Here is a 17,394-nt window from a genome sequence, read left to right as displayed (position 1 = left end):
TAATGCCATCCAACCATCTCATCCTCTGTCATCCCCTTCTCCTCCTGCTCTCAATCTTTCCCAGCATCAGGGTCTTTTCCAATGAGTACGTTCTTCGCATCAGGTGGCCAAAGTGTTGGAGCTTCATCTTTAGCATCACTCCATCCAAAGAATATTCAGGACTGATTTCCTTTAGGATGGACTGCTTGGATATACTTGCAGTCCAAGGGACTCTCAAGAGTCTCCTCCAACACCACAGTTCAAAAGCATCAATTATTTGGTGCTCAGCTTTTTTTATACTCCAGTTCTCACATCCATACATGACTGCTGGAAAAACCATACCTTTGACTAGATAGACCTTTGTAGGCAAAGTAATATCTCTGGTTTTTAATATGCTGTCTAGGATAGTCATTTCTTTTCTCTCAAGGAGCAAGCATCTTTTAATTTCACAGCTGCAGTCATCATCTGCAGTGATTTTGGAGTCCAAGAATATAAAGTCGGTCACTGTTTCCATTGTTTCACCATCTATTTGCCATGAAGTGATGGGATCAGATGCCATGATATTAGTTTTTTGAATGTTGAGTTTTAAGCCAGCTTTTCACTTTCCTCTTTCACTTTCATCAAGAGGCACTTTAGTTCCTTGTTCCTTTCTGCCATAAGGGTGGTGTCATCTGCATATCTAAGGTTATTGATATTTCTCCTGGCAATCTTGATTCCAGCTTGTTCTTCATCCAGTCTGGCAATTTGCATGATGTACTCTGCTTATATCTTAAATAAAGAGTGTGACAATATAAAGCCTGGACGTATTCCTTTCTCAATTTGGAACCAGTTCGTTGTTCTACATCCAGTTTTAACGGTTGCTTCTTGACCTGCATACGGACTTCTCTGGAGGCAGGTAAGGTGACCTAGTATTCCCATCTCTTGAAGAATTTTCCACAGTTTGTTGTGATCTAGGCAGTCAAAGGCTTTGGCGTAGTCAATAAAGCAGAAGTAGATATTTTTCTGGAATTCTCCTGTTTTTCTATGATCCAATGGATGTTGGCAATTTGACTCTGGTACCTCTGCCTTTTCTAAATCCACCATGAACATTAAGAAGTTCTCTGTTCACGTACTGTTGAAGCCAGGCTTGGGGAATTTTGAGTATTACTTTGCTAGTGTGTGAGATGAGTGTAATTGTGTGGTAGTTTGAACATTCTTTGGCATTGCCTTTCTTTGGGTTGAATGAGAAAACTGACCTATTCCAGTCCTATAGCCACTGATGAGTTTTCCAAATTTGCTGGCATATTGTATATGGCACTTTAACAGCATCATCTTTTAATGATTTTAAATATCTCAACTGGAATTCGATTACCTCCACTAGCTTTGTTCATAGTGATGCTTCCTAAGGCCCTCTTGACTTTGCATTCCAGGATATCTGGCTCTAGGTGAGTGATCACACCTTCATGGTTTTCTGGGTCATGAAGATCTTTGTTGTATACTTCTTCTGTGTATCCTTGCCACCTCTTCTAAATATCTTCTGCTTCTGTTAGGTCCATACCATTTCTGTCTTTTATCATGCTCATCTTTGCATGAAATGTTCCCTTGGTATCTCTAATTTTCTTGAAGAGTTCTCAAGTCTTTCCCATTCTATTGTTTTCTTCTATTTCTTTGCACTGACCACTGAGGAAGTCTTTCTTATCTCTCCTTGCTGTTCTTTGGAATTTTGCATTCAAATGGGTATATCTTTCCTTTTCTCCTTTGCCTTTAGCTTTCTCTTCTTTTCTCTTTGTAAGCCCTCCTCAGACAACCGTTTTGCCTTTTTGCATTTCTTTTTCTTGCAGATGTTTTTGATCACTGCCTACTATACAATGTCACAAAACTCTGGCCATATTTCTTAAGGCACTCTGTCAGATCTAATCCCTTGAATCTGTTTGTCACTTTCACTGTATAATCCTAAGTGATTTGATATATGTCATACCTGAATGGTCTAGTGCTTTACCCTACTTCTTTCAATTGAAGTCTGAATTTGGCAATAAGGAGTTCATGGTCTGTGCCACAGTCAGCTCCCGGTCTTGTTTTTGCTGACTGTATTTGGCTTCTCCATCTTTGACTACAAAGAATATAATCAATCTGATTTTGGTATTAACCATCTGGTGATGTCTACGTGTAGATTCATGTCTTGTGTTGTTGGAAGAGGGTCTTTGCTATGACCAGTGTGTTCTCTTGGCAAAATTCTGTCAGCCTTTGCCCTGCTTCATTTTGTACTCCAAGGCCAAACTCACCTGTTACTCCAGGTATCTCTTGACTTCCTACTTTTGCATTCCAGTTCACTATGATGACAAGGGCATTTTTTTTGGTGTTAGTTCTAGAAAGTCCTATAGGTCATCATAGAACAGTTTAAATTCAGGTTCTTTGGCATTAGTGGTTGGGGCATAGACTTGGATTACTGTAATATTGAATGGTTTGCCTTGGAAATGAACAGAGATCATTCTGTCATTTTTGAGACTGCACTCAAGTACAGTATTTAGGACTCTTCTGTTGACTATGAGGGCTACTCTATTTCTTCTAAGTGATTCTTGCCCACAGGAGTAGATATAATGGTCATCTGAGTTAAATTCACCCATTCCAGTCCATTTTAGTTCGCTGATTCCTAAAATGTTGATGTTCACTCTTGACATCTCCTGTTTGACCACTTCCAATTTACCTTGATTCATGGACCTAACATTCCAGGTTCCTATGCAATAGTGTTCTTTATGTTCACATTAATTTTTAGAATAGCACAGATTTTAGTAAACTACAAGATTTTCCTTTAGGCACAGGAATGCAGGGCTATACAGTCAAGCAGAGAGCAAGGATTATACCAAAATGATAAGATAAGCAAACACAGAGCTCAGGAAATTTACACCATGAAAGGAAGAAAAGCAAGAAATAACTCCCTGTATCCAATCTGTCCTGTAGGTATTGCTGGGGTGATCTCAGGTTCGGAGGTTTTGCTTATATCGTATGAGGCAAATTCATATGGAAAGCTCTTTGGCTGGCTCATTGTGGGAGTGGTTCAGCTGTCCCACATGGATACTCTCTACATTGATGTTAACAATATTTCTGTGGCTCCACTGTGTTATGTGATTAAGCTGCTTGTAGAATCTGAAAGTCACCTTAAGCCACTGAGGTTGGTTTGCAATGTACTGAGGCTCAAGCACATTGACAAGAGGTCTTGCATTATTTAAGTAGCTGGGTTACTTCAGCAGGCCTCTAGCTAAGGTCTCAGTCAAGACAGCAGAATAAAACAGAAAAAGCAAAGCTTTATTACAAACAAAACTCTATCTTACACTTCCCCGAGCCCCTAGCAATCTAATTTGCTTTCTGTCTTTATGGATTTACCTATTCTGGATATTTCAGGTAAATGAAATCATATAATATGCAATCTTTTGTGTCTGGCTTATTTATTTAGCATAATGTTTTGAAGTTTATCCATGTTGTGATCTGTACCAGTATTTCATTCTTTTTTATGACTGACTACTACTCCATGGTATGGTTATATCACATTTTGTTTAGTCATACATCAATTGATGGGCACTGGAATGATTTTGCTTTTTGTCTATTGTAGACAGTGCTGGTAAGCACATTTCTGCACAAGGTTTTGTTTTTTAACATCAGTTTTCAATTCTTTAGGGGTATATAACTTGGCTTGGAGTTGCTAAAGCATATGTTAATTGTTTTACTTTTTTAGGAAACACCAAGCTGTTTTCTACAGTGGCTGCACCATTTTACATTCAGCAAAGTACAATGGTTCAAGTTTCTCTACATCCTCACCCAAACTGGTTATTTTGCACTCTATTTTTAATCGCATCCTAATGGGCATGAGTAGTTACATCATTGTGGTTTTGGTTTGAATTTTCCTGATGGCTAATGATGTTGAGCATCTGTCATTTCATGTGTTTGCTGCTCATTTCTGTCTTTCGGAGATACATCTACTTAAGTCTTTTGTCCATTTTAAAATGGGGTGTTTATCTTTTTTAGTTGTTGAATTATAAAAGTTCTTCATATACTCTGGGTACTACATGTTTTTAAGGTGTCGGTAGTACCCAAAGCTATCTTCAGACGAACTGCAACCTCTGATGAAGTCTCAAAAAGCTCTTTGCAGAAATGGAAAAGCCTATTTTAACATTCATATGAAATTGCAGGGGCGTCCTCAGGTAGCCAGAACAGTCTTGAAAAGGAAGGGCACCTTAGAGAACTCACACTTTCTGATTTTAAAACTTACTACAAATCTGTAGGAAGATATATTAATATAGAATTAGTATATATTAATATAATATTATTATATAATAAGTATATATTAGTACAAAATTAATATATAACTAGTACATACATTAAAATAAAATTATATATAATTTGCAATATTTTCTCTCATTCTGTAGGTTGTTTTTTTACCTTTTTGATAGTGTACTTAGCGGTACAAAAGGTTTTAATTTTGATGAAGTCCAGTTTCTCTAATGTTGCTTATGCTTTTAGTGTCATATCTAAATCCATTCTCAAATTCTAGGTCATAAAGATTTATCCACAAGTTTCCTTTTAAGTGGCTCAGACGGTAAAGCGTCTGTCTACAATGCGGGAGACCTGGGTTTGAGCCCCGGGTTGGGAAGATCCCCTGGAGAAGGAAATGGCAATCCACTCCAGTACTATTGCCTGGAAAAATCCCATGGATGGAGAAGCCTGGTAGGCTACAGTCTAAGGGGTCGCAAAGAGTCGGACATGACTGAGTGATTTCACTTTCCTTTTAAGAGTTTTATAGTTTTAGTTGTTATGTGTAAAGTTATGATCCATTTTAAATTAATTTTTGTATGTGCTAGGAAGCAGAGGTCCAACTTTACTCTTTGAATGCATGTGGATATCCAATGTCCCATTACCATGTATTGAAGAGACTACTCATTTCAACAAATGGTCTCGGCACCCTTGTCAAAATCAACTAACCACAGATATATTGGTTTATTTCTAGAATCTCAACACTACTCCACTGAACTACTTTCCTGTATTTATTAAATGACACTCATTTTTGCTTCTTAAAGCTTTGTAGTTAGTTTTGAAATCAGAAGCTGTGAGTCCTCAAAGGTGTCCTTCCTTTTCAAGACTGTTTTGGCTATTTGCGACCTCCTACAACTTTAAATGAATGTTAGAACAGGCTTTCCCATTTCTGCAAAAAGCTCTTTGAGACTCTGTCAGAAACTCCATTTAATCTGAAGATAGCTATGGGTACTACTGACATCTAAACAAGATAAAGTCAAATCTGTGAACACGGGTTACTTTTCTGTTCATTTAAGTCTAATTTAATTGATTTCAGCAAAATATTATAGTTTTTAGTGAACAAGTCTTTCAGCTTATTGGTTAAATTTATTCATATTTTATCAAAGAAAACCGTTTTCTTAACTTCATTTTTGTATTCTTCACAACTAGTATATGAAAATAAAACTGAGTTTTGTATTGAGATTGAATCTACAACTTCGTTAAACTTGATTTTACTCTATAGTTTGTTTTGTGAATTCTTTACAATTTTCTATATAGAAGAATGTGTCTTCTGCAAATAATTTTACTTCTTTTCCAGTCTAGATCCTTTTATTTATTTTTCTTGCCTATCTGCTTTATTAAAAGATTATTGATTTAAATGTTAATCTCATCCAAAAAGATAAAAAACTTCACAAAACACCTAGAATAATATCTGATCAAAACCTGAGCATCCTGGCCCAGTCAAGTTTATAGAAAATATCAATCATCAGAGCACCACTGATAAGCTCTACACAAAGGTTACTATTTTCTTGATCTGTGAGAATACATTTTTAAATTTTCCTCCCATTCACCAGATGGTCAATACCGAATTTAGATTGATTATATTATTTGCAGCCAAAGATGGAGAAGCTCTATAATCAACAAAAACAAGATTGGGAGCTGACTGTGGCTCAGATCATGAACTTCTAATTGCAAAGTTCAGACTTAAATTGAAGAAAGTAGGGAAAACCACTAGACCATTCAGGTATGAATATATCAAAACACTTAGGATGATACAGTGAAACTGACAAATAGATTCAAGGGGTTAAATCTGATAGACAGAGTGCCTGAAGAACTATGGCCAGAGGTTCGTGACACTATATAGGAGGCAGTGATCAAGACCATCTGCAAGAAAAAGAAATGCAAAAAGGCAAAATGGTTGTCTGAGGAGGCCTTACAAATAGCTAAGAAAAGAAGAGACATGAAGGGCAAAGGAGAAAAGGAAAGATATACCCATCTGAATGCAAAATTCCAAAGAACAGCAAGGAGAGATAAGAAAGACTTCCTCAGTGGTCAGTGCAAAGAAATAGAGGAAAACAATGGAATGGAAAAGACTAGAGAACTCTTCAAGAAAATTAGAGATACCAAGGGAACATTTCATGCAAAGATGAGCACGACAAAGGACAGAGATGGTATGGACCTAACAGAAGCAGATGATATTTAGAAGAGGTGGCAAGAATACACAGAGGAAGTATACAACAAAGATCTTCATGACCCAGAAAACCATGAAGGTGTGATCACTCACCTAGAGCCAGATATCTTGGAATGCAAAGTCAAGAAGGCCTTAGGAAGCATCACTATGAACAAAGCTAGTGGAGGTGATGGAATTCCAGTTGAGCTATTTCAAATCTGAAAAGATGATGCTGCGACAGTGCTGCACTCAATATTTCCAGCAAATTTGGAAAAATCATCAGTGGTCACAAGACTGGAAAAGGTCAGTTTTCATTCCAGTCCCAAAGAAAGGCAATGCCAAAGAATGTTCAAACTACCACACAATTACACTCATCTCACACACTAGCAAAGTAATGCCCCAAATTCTCCAAGCCTGACTTCAACAGTACATGAACGGAGAACTTCCAGATGTTCAAGCTGGATTTAGAAAAAGCAGAGGAACCAGAGATCAAATTCTCAACATCCGTTGGATCATAAGAAAATCAAGAGAATTAAAAAAAAAAAAAACATCTACTTCTGCTTTATTGATATTGCCAAAGCCTTTGACTGCCTAGATCACAAAAATCTGTGGAAAATTCTTCAAGCGATTGGAATACCAGATCACCTTACCTGCCTCCTGAGAAATCTGTATGCAGGTCAAGAAGCAACAGTTATAACTGGACATGGAACAATGAACTGGTTCCAAATTGGGAAAGGAGTACGTCAAAGCTGTATACTGTCACCCTGCTTATTTAACTTATATGCAGAGTACATCAAGCAAAATGCTGGGCTGGATGAAGCACAAGCTGGAATCAAGATTGCCGGGAGAAATATCAATAACCTCAGATTTGTAGATGACACTACCCTTATTGCAGAAAGTGAAGAGGAACTAAAGAGCCTCTTGATGAAAATGAAAGTGGAGAGTGAAAAAGTTGGCTTAAAACTCAGCTTTCAAAAACTAAGATCATGGCATCCAGTCCCATCACTTCATGGCAAGTAGATGGGGAAACAATGGAAACAGTGACCGACTTTATTTTCCTGGGGTCCAAAATCACTGCAGATGATGACTGCAGCCATAAAATTAAAACATGCTTTCTCCTTGGAAGAAAAGCTGTGACCATCCTAGATAGCATATTAAAAAGCAGAGACATTACTTTTGTCAACAAAAGGTCCATCTAGTCAAAGCTATGGTTTTTCCAGTAGCCGTGCATGGATGTGTGAGTGTTGGACCATAAAGAAATCTGAGCACTGAAGAATTGATGCTTTTGAACCATGGTGTTGGAGGAGACTCTTGAGAGTCCCTTGGACTGCAAGGAGATCCAAGCAGTCAGTCCTCAAGGAAATCAGTCCTGAATATTTATTGGAAGGACTGATGCTGAAGCTAAAACTCCAATACTTTGGCCACCTGATGTGAAGAACTGACTCATTGGAAAAGACCCTGATCCTGGAAAAGTTTGAAGGCAGGAGGAGAAGGGGACAACAGAGGATGAGATGGTTGATGGCATCATTGACTCAATGGACATGAGTTTGAGTGAGCTCCGGGAGTTCATGATAGACAGGGAAGCCTGGCGTGCTGCAGTCCATGGGGTCGCAAAGAGTTGGACACGACTCTTGAGTGAACTGAACTGAACCCATTCTCAAGTGTGATCTTCAACAACTGTGCTTTCCCTCCCTAGGCATATCTATGTCCACTATCAGGGAGAAACACACTAAAATTACTTTAGGGATACCAATTCACACACCTACTGACAAAATTTAAAGTGTCACAACAAAACCTTGACAAAAATGTAAGGTGTAACAGTTATGATTGGGTTTGTTTGTAGGAGAAATAAGTCAAATGAACAAGACTTCAGTTTCTTTTTTTCTCCCAGAAATGGATACACGGCTTCTTCTGCCTTTCTATTCAGCCATCGTGGATGCTGGCCTCCATTCTCAAGGTTGCCCTGTGCTATAAAATGTACGTCAGAACTGCAGCTGTCATATCGGGGTTGCTGTAAGTTTACAAAATGGCTGAATACAAAAGGGTGTGGCTTCTGACTGAGTCAGTCCATTTCAAAAAGCTTTCCCAGAAAAACCCTGTATAACCACTATGTGCATCGCATTAGAAATATCATGAGTAAAGGCAAATTGAGAAATGACCTTTACCCTGACACACTGCCATCCAACTAACGGGGGCTACTTGTTGTTTTTTGTTCAGTCACTTAGTTGTTTCCAACTTTTTGTGACCCCATGGACTGCAGCATGTCAGGCTTCCCTGTCCAGTATTAAATAAGGGGTCTATTATGATTAAAAAAAGGATACTGCTAGAACCTTTGTTCACAGTAGATAAATGGGACATCTCCAGCACTGCTACTACTTTAAGAATATAAACTGTCAAAGACACTCTGGAGAGCAGTGTGATTTTAACTAATGAAGTTGAAAGTGTATATAACCCAGGACTCAGTAAATACTCCACTAGACATGTAGCCAAGAAAAATTCACATGCACAAAAAGGAACATGATCAGGGCTCCTTATTGTTTATAGTCAAATCAGCACTGTAGCTAAATATGGGAAATAACACACAAGACCAGAGATATCTATTTGGTGGAATTGGAAAGTAAAATGAATGGACTAAATCTGTGTATATCGATAGTAGCTGGAGCTCCAGAATAACGTCAGATTAAAAAATAAATAGCTCAGCTGGTAAAGAATCCACCTGCAATGTAGGAGACACTGGCTTGATTCCTGGGTCAGGAAGATCCTCTGGAGAAAGGATAGGTTACCCACTCCAGTATTCTTGGGCTTCTCTGGTGGCTCAGATGGTAAAGAATCCACCTGCAACATGGGAGACCTGGGTTTAATCCCTGGGTTGGGAAGGTTCCCTGTAGAAGGGCATGGCAACCTACTCCAGTATTCACACCAAGAGAATTCCCTTGGACAGAGGAGCCTGGAAGGCCATACCCTGCCAGTAGGAGGAGCCTGGCAGACTACATTCCCCGGGGTCACAGAGAGTCATACATGACTGAACAACTAAGCACACAGCAAACAAAAAACATTACAGAAAGTTACAGAATGTTTGCTAAACAGTATGTAGTGTATATAAGATGTATATGTGTGTATAAAATTGTTCAAATTTTGACTGGAAACAGAAGTTCATGATAAGGTTATCTTTTGGAGAATGATGAAGGAAAATGGAACAAATATAGGAGACATTTAATGACTTAATTTACTAACTTTAAATGATCAAGAACAAACATGATACAAAATTAAATTTGTCCATTTAGTAGCTATAAGAAATAATTTATTTTTCTATGATATGATCCCACAAGAGGAGATTAAATGTTAATCATTAAAAAGACTTTACATGCAGGTTTTATGTTTTCATCAGGAATGAAGTTTACTGATACAGTATACTTACATTCTTTCTCAGTTCAATTTATAGCTTCAAATTCATGGGGTTGCAAGGAGTCAGACACGACTGAGCGACTGAAGTGAACTGAACTGAACTGAATACCACACTGTTTAATACCTCCAAAATCATATTAGTAGACAGCCTAAATACAATTAGTATTTTTAAGTTTAAATGTAAGGTAAGAAGACACACTTTAAATGAATATCAATCAACTGTATTGATTGATAATTTCTTTAAAAGATAAATAGTAGGCCAATTTTCAATGAGAATGGAACCTTTCAACGTATGTTAACTTCTTAGAGCTGAAATCTTATAATTAAGAAACAATCTGTAAAATGTACAGTCATTTCTTTATTCACTTACCTCAAATTTTTTCTGGTAATATTCCCTCAGAGATACAAGTTCGTGGTCTCGCTTTGCAAGCAGTAGAGGGTGCTGTTTAATCATATAGTCTATGTCTGCTTTAAGCTTTGAATTAGTTTCTGCTAATTTCTCCTTTTGATCTTCCAGATGTTTTCGTTGACGAGTTTTATCTTCAAAGTGCCATCGTAGTTCTATTATATCTCTCAAATAGGCCTCATGTTCTAGACATACGGTGAAAGGACAAAAAGAAAATCTAAATTTAAAACAAAAGCTCCAGAAAGACATCTTTGTTTGATAGTAGATATGAAATATGAATATAAAAAAGCAGAGGCATTACTTTGCCAACAAAGGTCCGTATAGTCAAGGCTATGGTTTTTCCAGTAGCCATGTATGGAAGTGAGAGTTGGACTATAAAGAAAGCTGAGTGCCAAAGAATTGATGCTTTTGAACTGTGGTGTTGGAGAAGACTCTTGATAGTCCCTTGGACTGCAAGGAGATCCAACCAGTCCATCCTTAAAGGAAATTCTTAATATTCATTGGAAGGGCTGATGTTGAAGCTGAAACTCCAATACTTGGCCACCTGATGTGAAGAACTGACTCACTTGAAAAGACCCTGATGCTAGGAAAGATTGAAGGAAGGAGGAGAAGGGGACCATAGAGGATGAGATAGTTGGATGGCATCACCAACTCAAAGGACATGAGTTTGAGTAAACTCCGGGAGTTGGTGATGGACAGAGAGGCTTAGCATGCTGCAGTCCATGGGGTCGCAAAGAGTCGGACATGACTGAACAACTGAACTAAACTGATTAAATATATTAGTTTTAGAAATTACTTGTTTTTTATTTTTATGTTTTGACCATGCCATGTGGCATGCAGGATCCTAGTTCCCCTATCACAGATGGAACCCATGCTCCCTGCAGTGGAAGTGCAGAGTCTAAACTCTTGGGCAGCCTGGGAAGTCCTTAAATTATTTTAGTATTCCTTCATTCACCATCAAAGGGATTAAACTACAAAAATCACTTGAAATTATAAAAATAATAACTCATAAAAATCAATATTAATATAAGAAATAATGTTTATCCACAAAAATAAATCTTATAGTGAAATCAGAATGATCTCACACAGCAAAATTAAGACAAACAAAGATGCACAGATCTAGTGACAGACCTACCATGAGTATAGCACGGCCTATAGGAAGAAATGACAAAACGTTCTCAAACAATAGAAATGGGAATTTGAATAAATGGATAAAAAACTTTTGTTCCATATAAAAATATCTGAAATGGTACATACGGAAATTTCTTTTAAATAAAATAGAAACAAATTATAAATTAAATTAAATGTCGATTAACAGACTAGGACAATTTTAGAGAAACTATATAAAAGATTTCCTCATTATATCATTAAGTTTCTAAGGTTACTCTAACCTTGAACTCTTGGAATAAACTTCAGTTGGCTAGCTTGGGGATCTTTCCATCTTTTTTAGAATAAACTTCTTGGTGGGTTATGGTGTTGGATTCACTGAGGATACTTTGCATATATGCTCATGATTTTGGCCTGTAATTCTGCATATTTGTACTGTATTCATCTAATTTGCTTTACAATTTATGCTAGCATCTTGTATCTGTTGTAGTTTCTTTTATTTCTGTTCTCTATGATTTTGTGGAAGTTTGAAATTGCATGTAAAATTTTATTGCCCTAGTATGTACGTATGCATGCATGTGTGTGTTTTGCAAGAAAGGATTTTTATTTACTAAGTCAATATCTTTCCTTTAATGGCTATATGTATATTTGGCTATCTATTCATCAGTCCATTTTTTTCTGTTAATTTATCCAGTTCATCAAGGTTTCAATAATACTCTAAGGCATTTGTTCTGTATATCTTCCTTATTATTAATCACTGCTCCATTTTTAGATACCATCTGCATTTCTAATTGGATTTACTCATATATTTTCTCTGTGTTCTTCATTAATCTATCCATTGGTATTCTATTATTTCCTTTATTATTATTCTTTTGGAGAAGGGAATGGCAAACCACTTCAGTATTCTTGCCTTGAGAACCCCATGAACAGTATGAAAAGGCAAAAAGATGGACACTGAAAGATGAACTCCCCAGGCTGGTAGGTGCCCAATATGCTACTGGAGATCAGTGGACAAATAACTCGAGAAAGAATGAAGGGATGGAGCCAAAGCAAAAACAATACCCAGCTGTGGATGTGACTGGTGATAGAAGAAGGTCCAATGCTGTAAAGAGCAATATTGCATAGGAAGCTGGAATGTCATGTCCATGAATCAAGGCAAATTGGAAGTGGTCAAACAAGAGATGGCAAGAGTGAATGTCGACATTCTAGGATTCAGCAAACTGAAATGGACTGGAATGGGTGAATTTAACTCAGATGACCATTATATCTACTACTGTGGGCAGGAATCCCTCAGAAGAAATGGAGTGACCATCATGGTCAACAAAAGAGTCCGAAATGCAGTACTTGGATGCAATCTCAAAAACGACAGAATGATCTCTATTCGTTTCCAAGGCAAACCATTCAATATCACAGTAATCCAAGTCTATGCCCCAACCGGTAATGCTGAAGAAACTGAAGTTGAACAGTTCTATGAAGACCTACAAGACCTTATGAACTAACGCCCAAAAAAGATGTCCTTTTCATTACAGGAGACTGGAATGCAAAAGTAGGAAGTCAAGAAACACCTGGAGTAACCGGCAAATTTGGCCTTGGAATATGGAATGAAGCAGGGCAAAGACTAATAGAGTTTTGCCAAGAAAACGCACTGATCATAACAAACACCCTCTTCCAACAGCACAAGAGAAGACTCTATACATGGACATCGCCAGATGGTCAACACTGAAATCAGATTGATTATATTCTTTGCAGCCAAAGATGGAGAAGCTCTATACAGTCAGCAAAAACAAGACCAGGAGCTGACTGTGTGGCTCAGACCATGAACTCCTTATTGCCAAATTCAGACTTAAATTGAAGAAAGTAGGGAAAACCACTAGATCATTCAGGTATGACCTAAGTCAAATCCCTTATGATTATACAGTGGAAGTGAGAAATAGATTTAAGGGCCTAGATCTGATAGATAGAGTGCCTGATGAACTATGGAATGAGGTTCGTGACACTGTACAGGAAACAGGGATCAAGACCATCCCTATGGAAAAGAAATGCAAAAAAGCAAAATGGCTGTCTGGGGAGGCCTTACAAGTATCTGTGAAAAGAGGAGAAGCGAAAAGCAAAGGAGAAAAGGAAAGATATAAACATCTGAATGAAGAGTACCAAAGAATAGCAAGAAGAGATAAGAAAGCCTTCTTCAGCAATCAGTGCAAAGAAATAGAGGAAAACAACAGAATGGGAAAGACTAGAGATCTCTTCAAGAAAATCAGAGATACCAAAGGAACATTTCATGCAAAGATGGGCTCAATAAAGGACAGAAATGGTATGGACCTAACAGAAGCAGAAGATATTAAGAAGAGATGGCAAGAATATACAGAAGAACTGTACAAAAAGATCTTCATGACCCAGATAATCACGATGGTGTGATCACTGACCTAGAGCCAGACATCCTGGAATGTGAAGTCAAGTGGGCCTTAAAAAGCATCACTATGAACAAAGCGAGTGGAAGTGACGGAATTCCAGTTGAGCTATTCCAAATCCTGAAAGATGATGCTGTGAAAGTGCTGCACTCAATATGCCAGCAAATTTGGAAAACTCAGCAGTGGCCACAGGACTGGAAAAGGTCAGTTTTCATTCCAATTCCAAAGAAAGGCAATGCCAAAGAATGCTCAAACTACCGCACAATTGCACTCATCTCACACGCTAGTAAAGTAATGCTCAAAATTCTCCAAGCCAGGCTTCAGCAATATGTGAACCGTGAACTTCCTGATGTTCAAGCTGGTTTTAGAAAAGGCAGAGGAACCAGAGATCAAATTGCCAACATCCTCTGGATCATGGAAAAAGCAAAAGAGTTCCAGAAAAACATCTATTTCTGCTTTATTGACTATGCTAAAGCCTTTGACTGTGTGGATCACAATAAACTGTGGAAAATTCTGAAAGAGATGGGAATACCAGACCACCTGACCTGCCTCTTGAGAAATTTGTATGCGGGTCAGGAAGCAAAAGTTAGAACTGGACATGGAACAACAGACTGGTTCCAAATAGGAAAAGGAGTTCATCAAGGCTGTATACTGTCACCCTGTTTATTTAACTTCTATGCAGAGTACATCATGAGAAATGCTGGGCTGGAAGAAACACAAGCTGGAATCAAGATTGCCGGGAGAAATATCAATAACCTCAGATATGCAGATGACACCACCCTTATGGCAGAAAGTGAAGAGGAACTCAAAAGCCTCTTGATGAAAGTGAAAGAGGAGAGTGAAAAAGTTGGCTTAAAGCTCAACATTCAGAAAACGAAGATCATGGCATCCGATCCCATCACTTCATAGGAAATAGATGGGGAAACAGTGTCAGACTTTATTTTTCTGGGCTCCAAAATCACTACAGATGGTGACTGCAGCCATGAAATTAAAAGACACTTACTCCTTGGAAGGAAAGTTATGACCAACCTAGATAGCATATTCAAAAGCAGACATGTTAACTTTGCCAACAAAGGTCCGTCTAGTCAAGGCTATGGTTTTTCCTGTGGTCATGTATGGATGTGAGAGTTGGACTGTGAAGAAGGCTGAGTGCCGAAGAATTGATGCCTTTGAACTGTCATGTTGGAGAGGACTCTTGAGAGTCCCTTGGACTGCAAGGAGATCCAACAAGTCCATTCTGAAGGAGATCAGCCCTGGGATTTCTTTGGAAGGAATGATGCTAAAGCTGAAACTCCAGTACTTTGGCCACCTCATGCAAAGAGTTGACTCATTGGAAAAGACTCTGATGCTGGGAGGGATTGGGGACAGGAGGAGAAGGGGATGACAGAGGATGAGATGGCTGGATGCCATCACTGACTTGATGGACGTGAGTCTGGGTGAACTCCAGGAGTTGGTGATGGACAGGGAGGCCTGGCATGCTGTGATTCATTGGTTCGCAAAGAGTCAGACACGACTGAGCGACTGATCTGATCTGATCTGATCTGATTATTGTTTTATTGATCTAACATTTAGCTCTTCAGAATTATATATATTTCATTATTTAACCATTTTGTTATTGGCTTTCTGTTTTTTCTTTGTATTTATTTTGCTTTTATTTTTCTAGTTACATATTTCAATAATTTTGATATCATCTTCTTTCCCGAATATGATAAAAGCTATTGACTTTCCTTTAAATAATAATTTAGCTTTTTTCATTTATGTGAAAATAATTTTAATAAGTTTTAATGATAGAGTTATAAATGTTTTCTAATTTCTTATATTTGTGAAATGTTTGACACCATTCACTTTTAATTTTATCCTAATTAGACAGTAGTATTTTTGTTTTAAAAAGTCAGTCACCATCCCATTAAGTATTATCATCATTATCTCTGTAATTATCTTCTGTTAGATATTCATCATCCTTTTTCATGTTATACTCTATGTCTTTAAGTATTTAATTCATATTTTCCTTCTCCTTGTGTACCTTTGATGCATTTCATGTAAATTTTTCTGGATTTATTTTTATTACTTTTCTGTTCCTTAGTCTAACAGACCATTTAACCAGTTACTGAGTCTTTAATTTCAAGTAGTAGATTTTTAATTTCTAGTAAGTCTTTTTTATTCCCATTTTTCTTTCTTTTAAAAATAGTCTCTTAGTCCTTGCTTTTATTTTCAGACTTCTCTTTTTATTTCATAAAACATATTAAATATTCTCAGTTGCTAAGTCATGTTCAACTCTCTGCAACACCATGGACTGTAGCCTGCCAGGCTCCTTTGTCCATGTGATTTTTCCAGGCAAGAATACTGGAGTAGGTTGCCATTTCCTCCTCTAAGGGATCTTCCTAATCCAGGGATTGAGTCTGGGTGTCCTGCATTAGCAGGAGGATTCTTACCATGAGCCATCAGGGAAGCCCATTAAATAAAATAATTTTATAATGTCATGTGCAATCCAATATCTGAAAACTTTTTGAGTAAGATTACGCTGTCTGTTTCTACTAACTTACACTTACCGAATCTGTATTCTTGTGTTTTATGATATTTGATATTGGGCTATTTCTTATCTTGAGACTCTGAGACAGTTCCCTGATACCTAGATCGAATTTTCAGTCTTTCAAAAAAGAACATCTGTCTTTGTTCCTGAAGATGCCTAGCTTTACCACCAGCCCACAGAACATTTAAATGATATTCTCCACTGTGTATTTTCAGACTCACAGACAGCAGGAATGCTGCTGCTGCTAAGTCGCTTCAGTCGTGTCCGACTCTGTGCGACCTCACAGACGGCAGCCCACCAGGCTCCCCTGTCCCTGGGATTCTCCAGGCAAGAGTACTGGAGTGGGTTGCCATTTCCTTCTCCAATGCATGAAAGTGAAAAGTGAAAATGAAATCGCTCAGTCGTGCCCAACTGCTAGCGACCCCATGGACTGTAGCCCGCCAGGCTCCTCCGCCCATGGGATTTTCCAAACAAGAATACTGGAGTGGGTTGCCGTTGCCTTCTCCAATATCAGTCCCAAATCCATTTAGATCAGTATTTTAAGAATTCTTGGAATACTATCTGCTTTTCTCCACTAACTAAGTGAAACAAGCAACTTTCTTTGCTATTCAACTGCAGCAATAGATTTACTCATGATTCATGCTTAATGCTGGAATGGAGATCTTTGGACTCTCAGCTTCATGTAATGACTTCTAACCGGACTTGTCATTTGGTTGAGACTCAGGCTTTATCCCCAAGTCTCCTGTACCAAATAGATGGATCAAAATGGGAACAGAAGGATATTAGGATTTCAGGGATTCCCTCATGGCTAAATCTGTCACTGATGCCTAATTGCCTAAAAAGTCCCATTCCAAACTTAAATGTTGGTTGTAGTGCATTTCTTAATTTATTTAAAACTTATCAGGGTCTTTTACTCAAGATTTTTTAAAAATTAAAATAAATGAACAAAACCTGGCAATTGAAAAAGTTTTGGTATCATTAGTTTCTTCTCAGATTCACCAGAGAAACCATAGTTGGAGATTTCAACACCCAACTCACAACAACTCAATAAACAACTACACAGAGAAATCAGAGAGAGAAGCCTTAAACAGCACCATCAACCAATTAACACATTTATAGACACTTC

At 37.9% G+C, this 17,394-nt stretch overlaps 1 protein-coding gene across 1 annotated transcript in view; it reads right to left on the bottom strand.

Annotated features, from left to right (window-relative positions):
- The window catches only part of CCDC178 (coiled-coil domain containing 178), a 415,790-nt gene that overhangs the window by 322,312 nt on the left and 76,084 nt on the right, over positions 1–17,394 (bottom strand). The window contains exon 8 of the mRNA XM_061399651.1: positions 10,188–10,408. Within this exon, the coding sequence (XP_061255635.1) occupies positions 10,188–10,408 (221 nt within the window). The remainder of the gene's footprint in view (positions 1–10,187; positions 10,409–17,394) is intronic.

Source organism: Bos javanicus, chromosome 24, assembly GCF_032452875.1.
Source record: "Bos javanicus breed banteng chromosome 24, ARS-OSU_banteng_1.0, whole genome shotgun sequence".
In the NCBI taxonomy this organism is placed as follows: Eukaryota; Metazoa; Chordata; class Mammalia; order Artiodactyla; family Bovidae; genus Bos; species Bos javanicus.
This window is presented reverse-complemented; position numbering and strand designations above follow the sequence as displayed.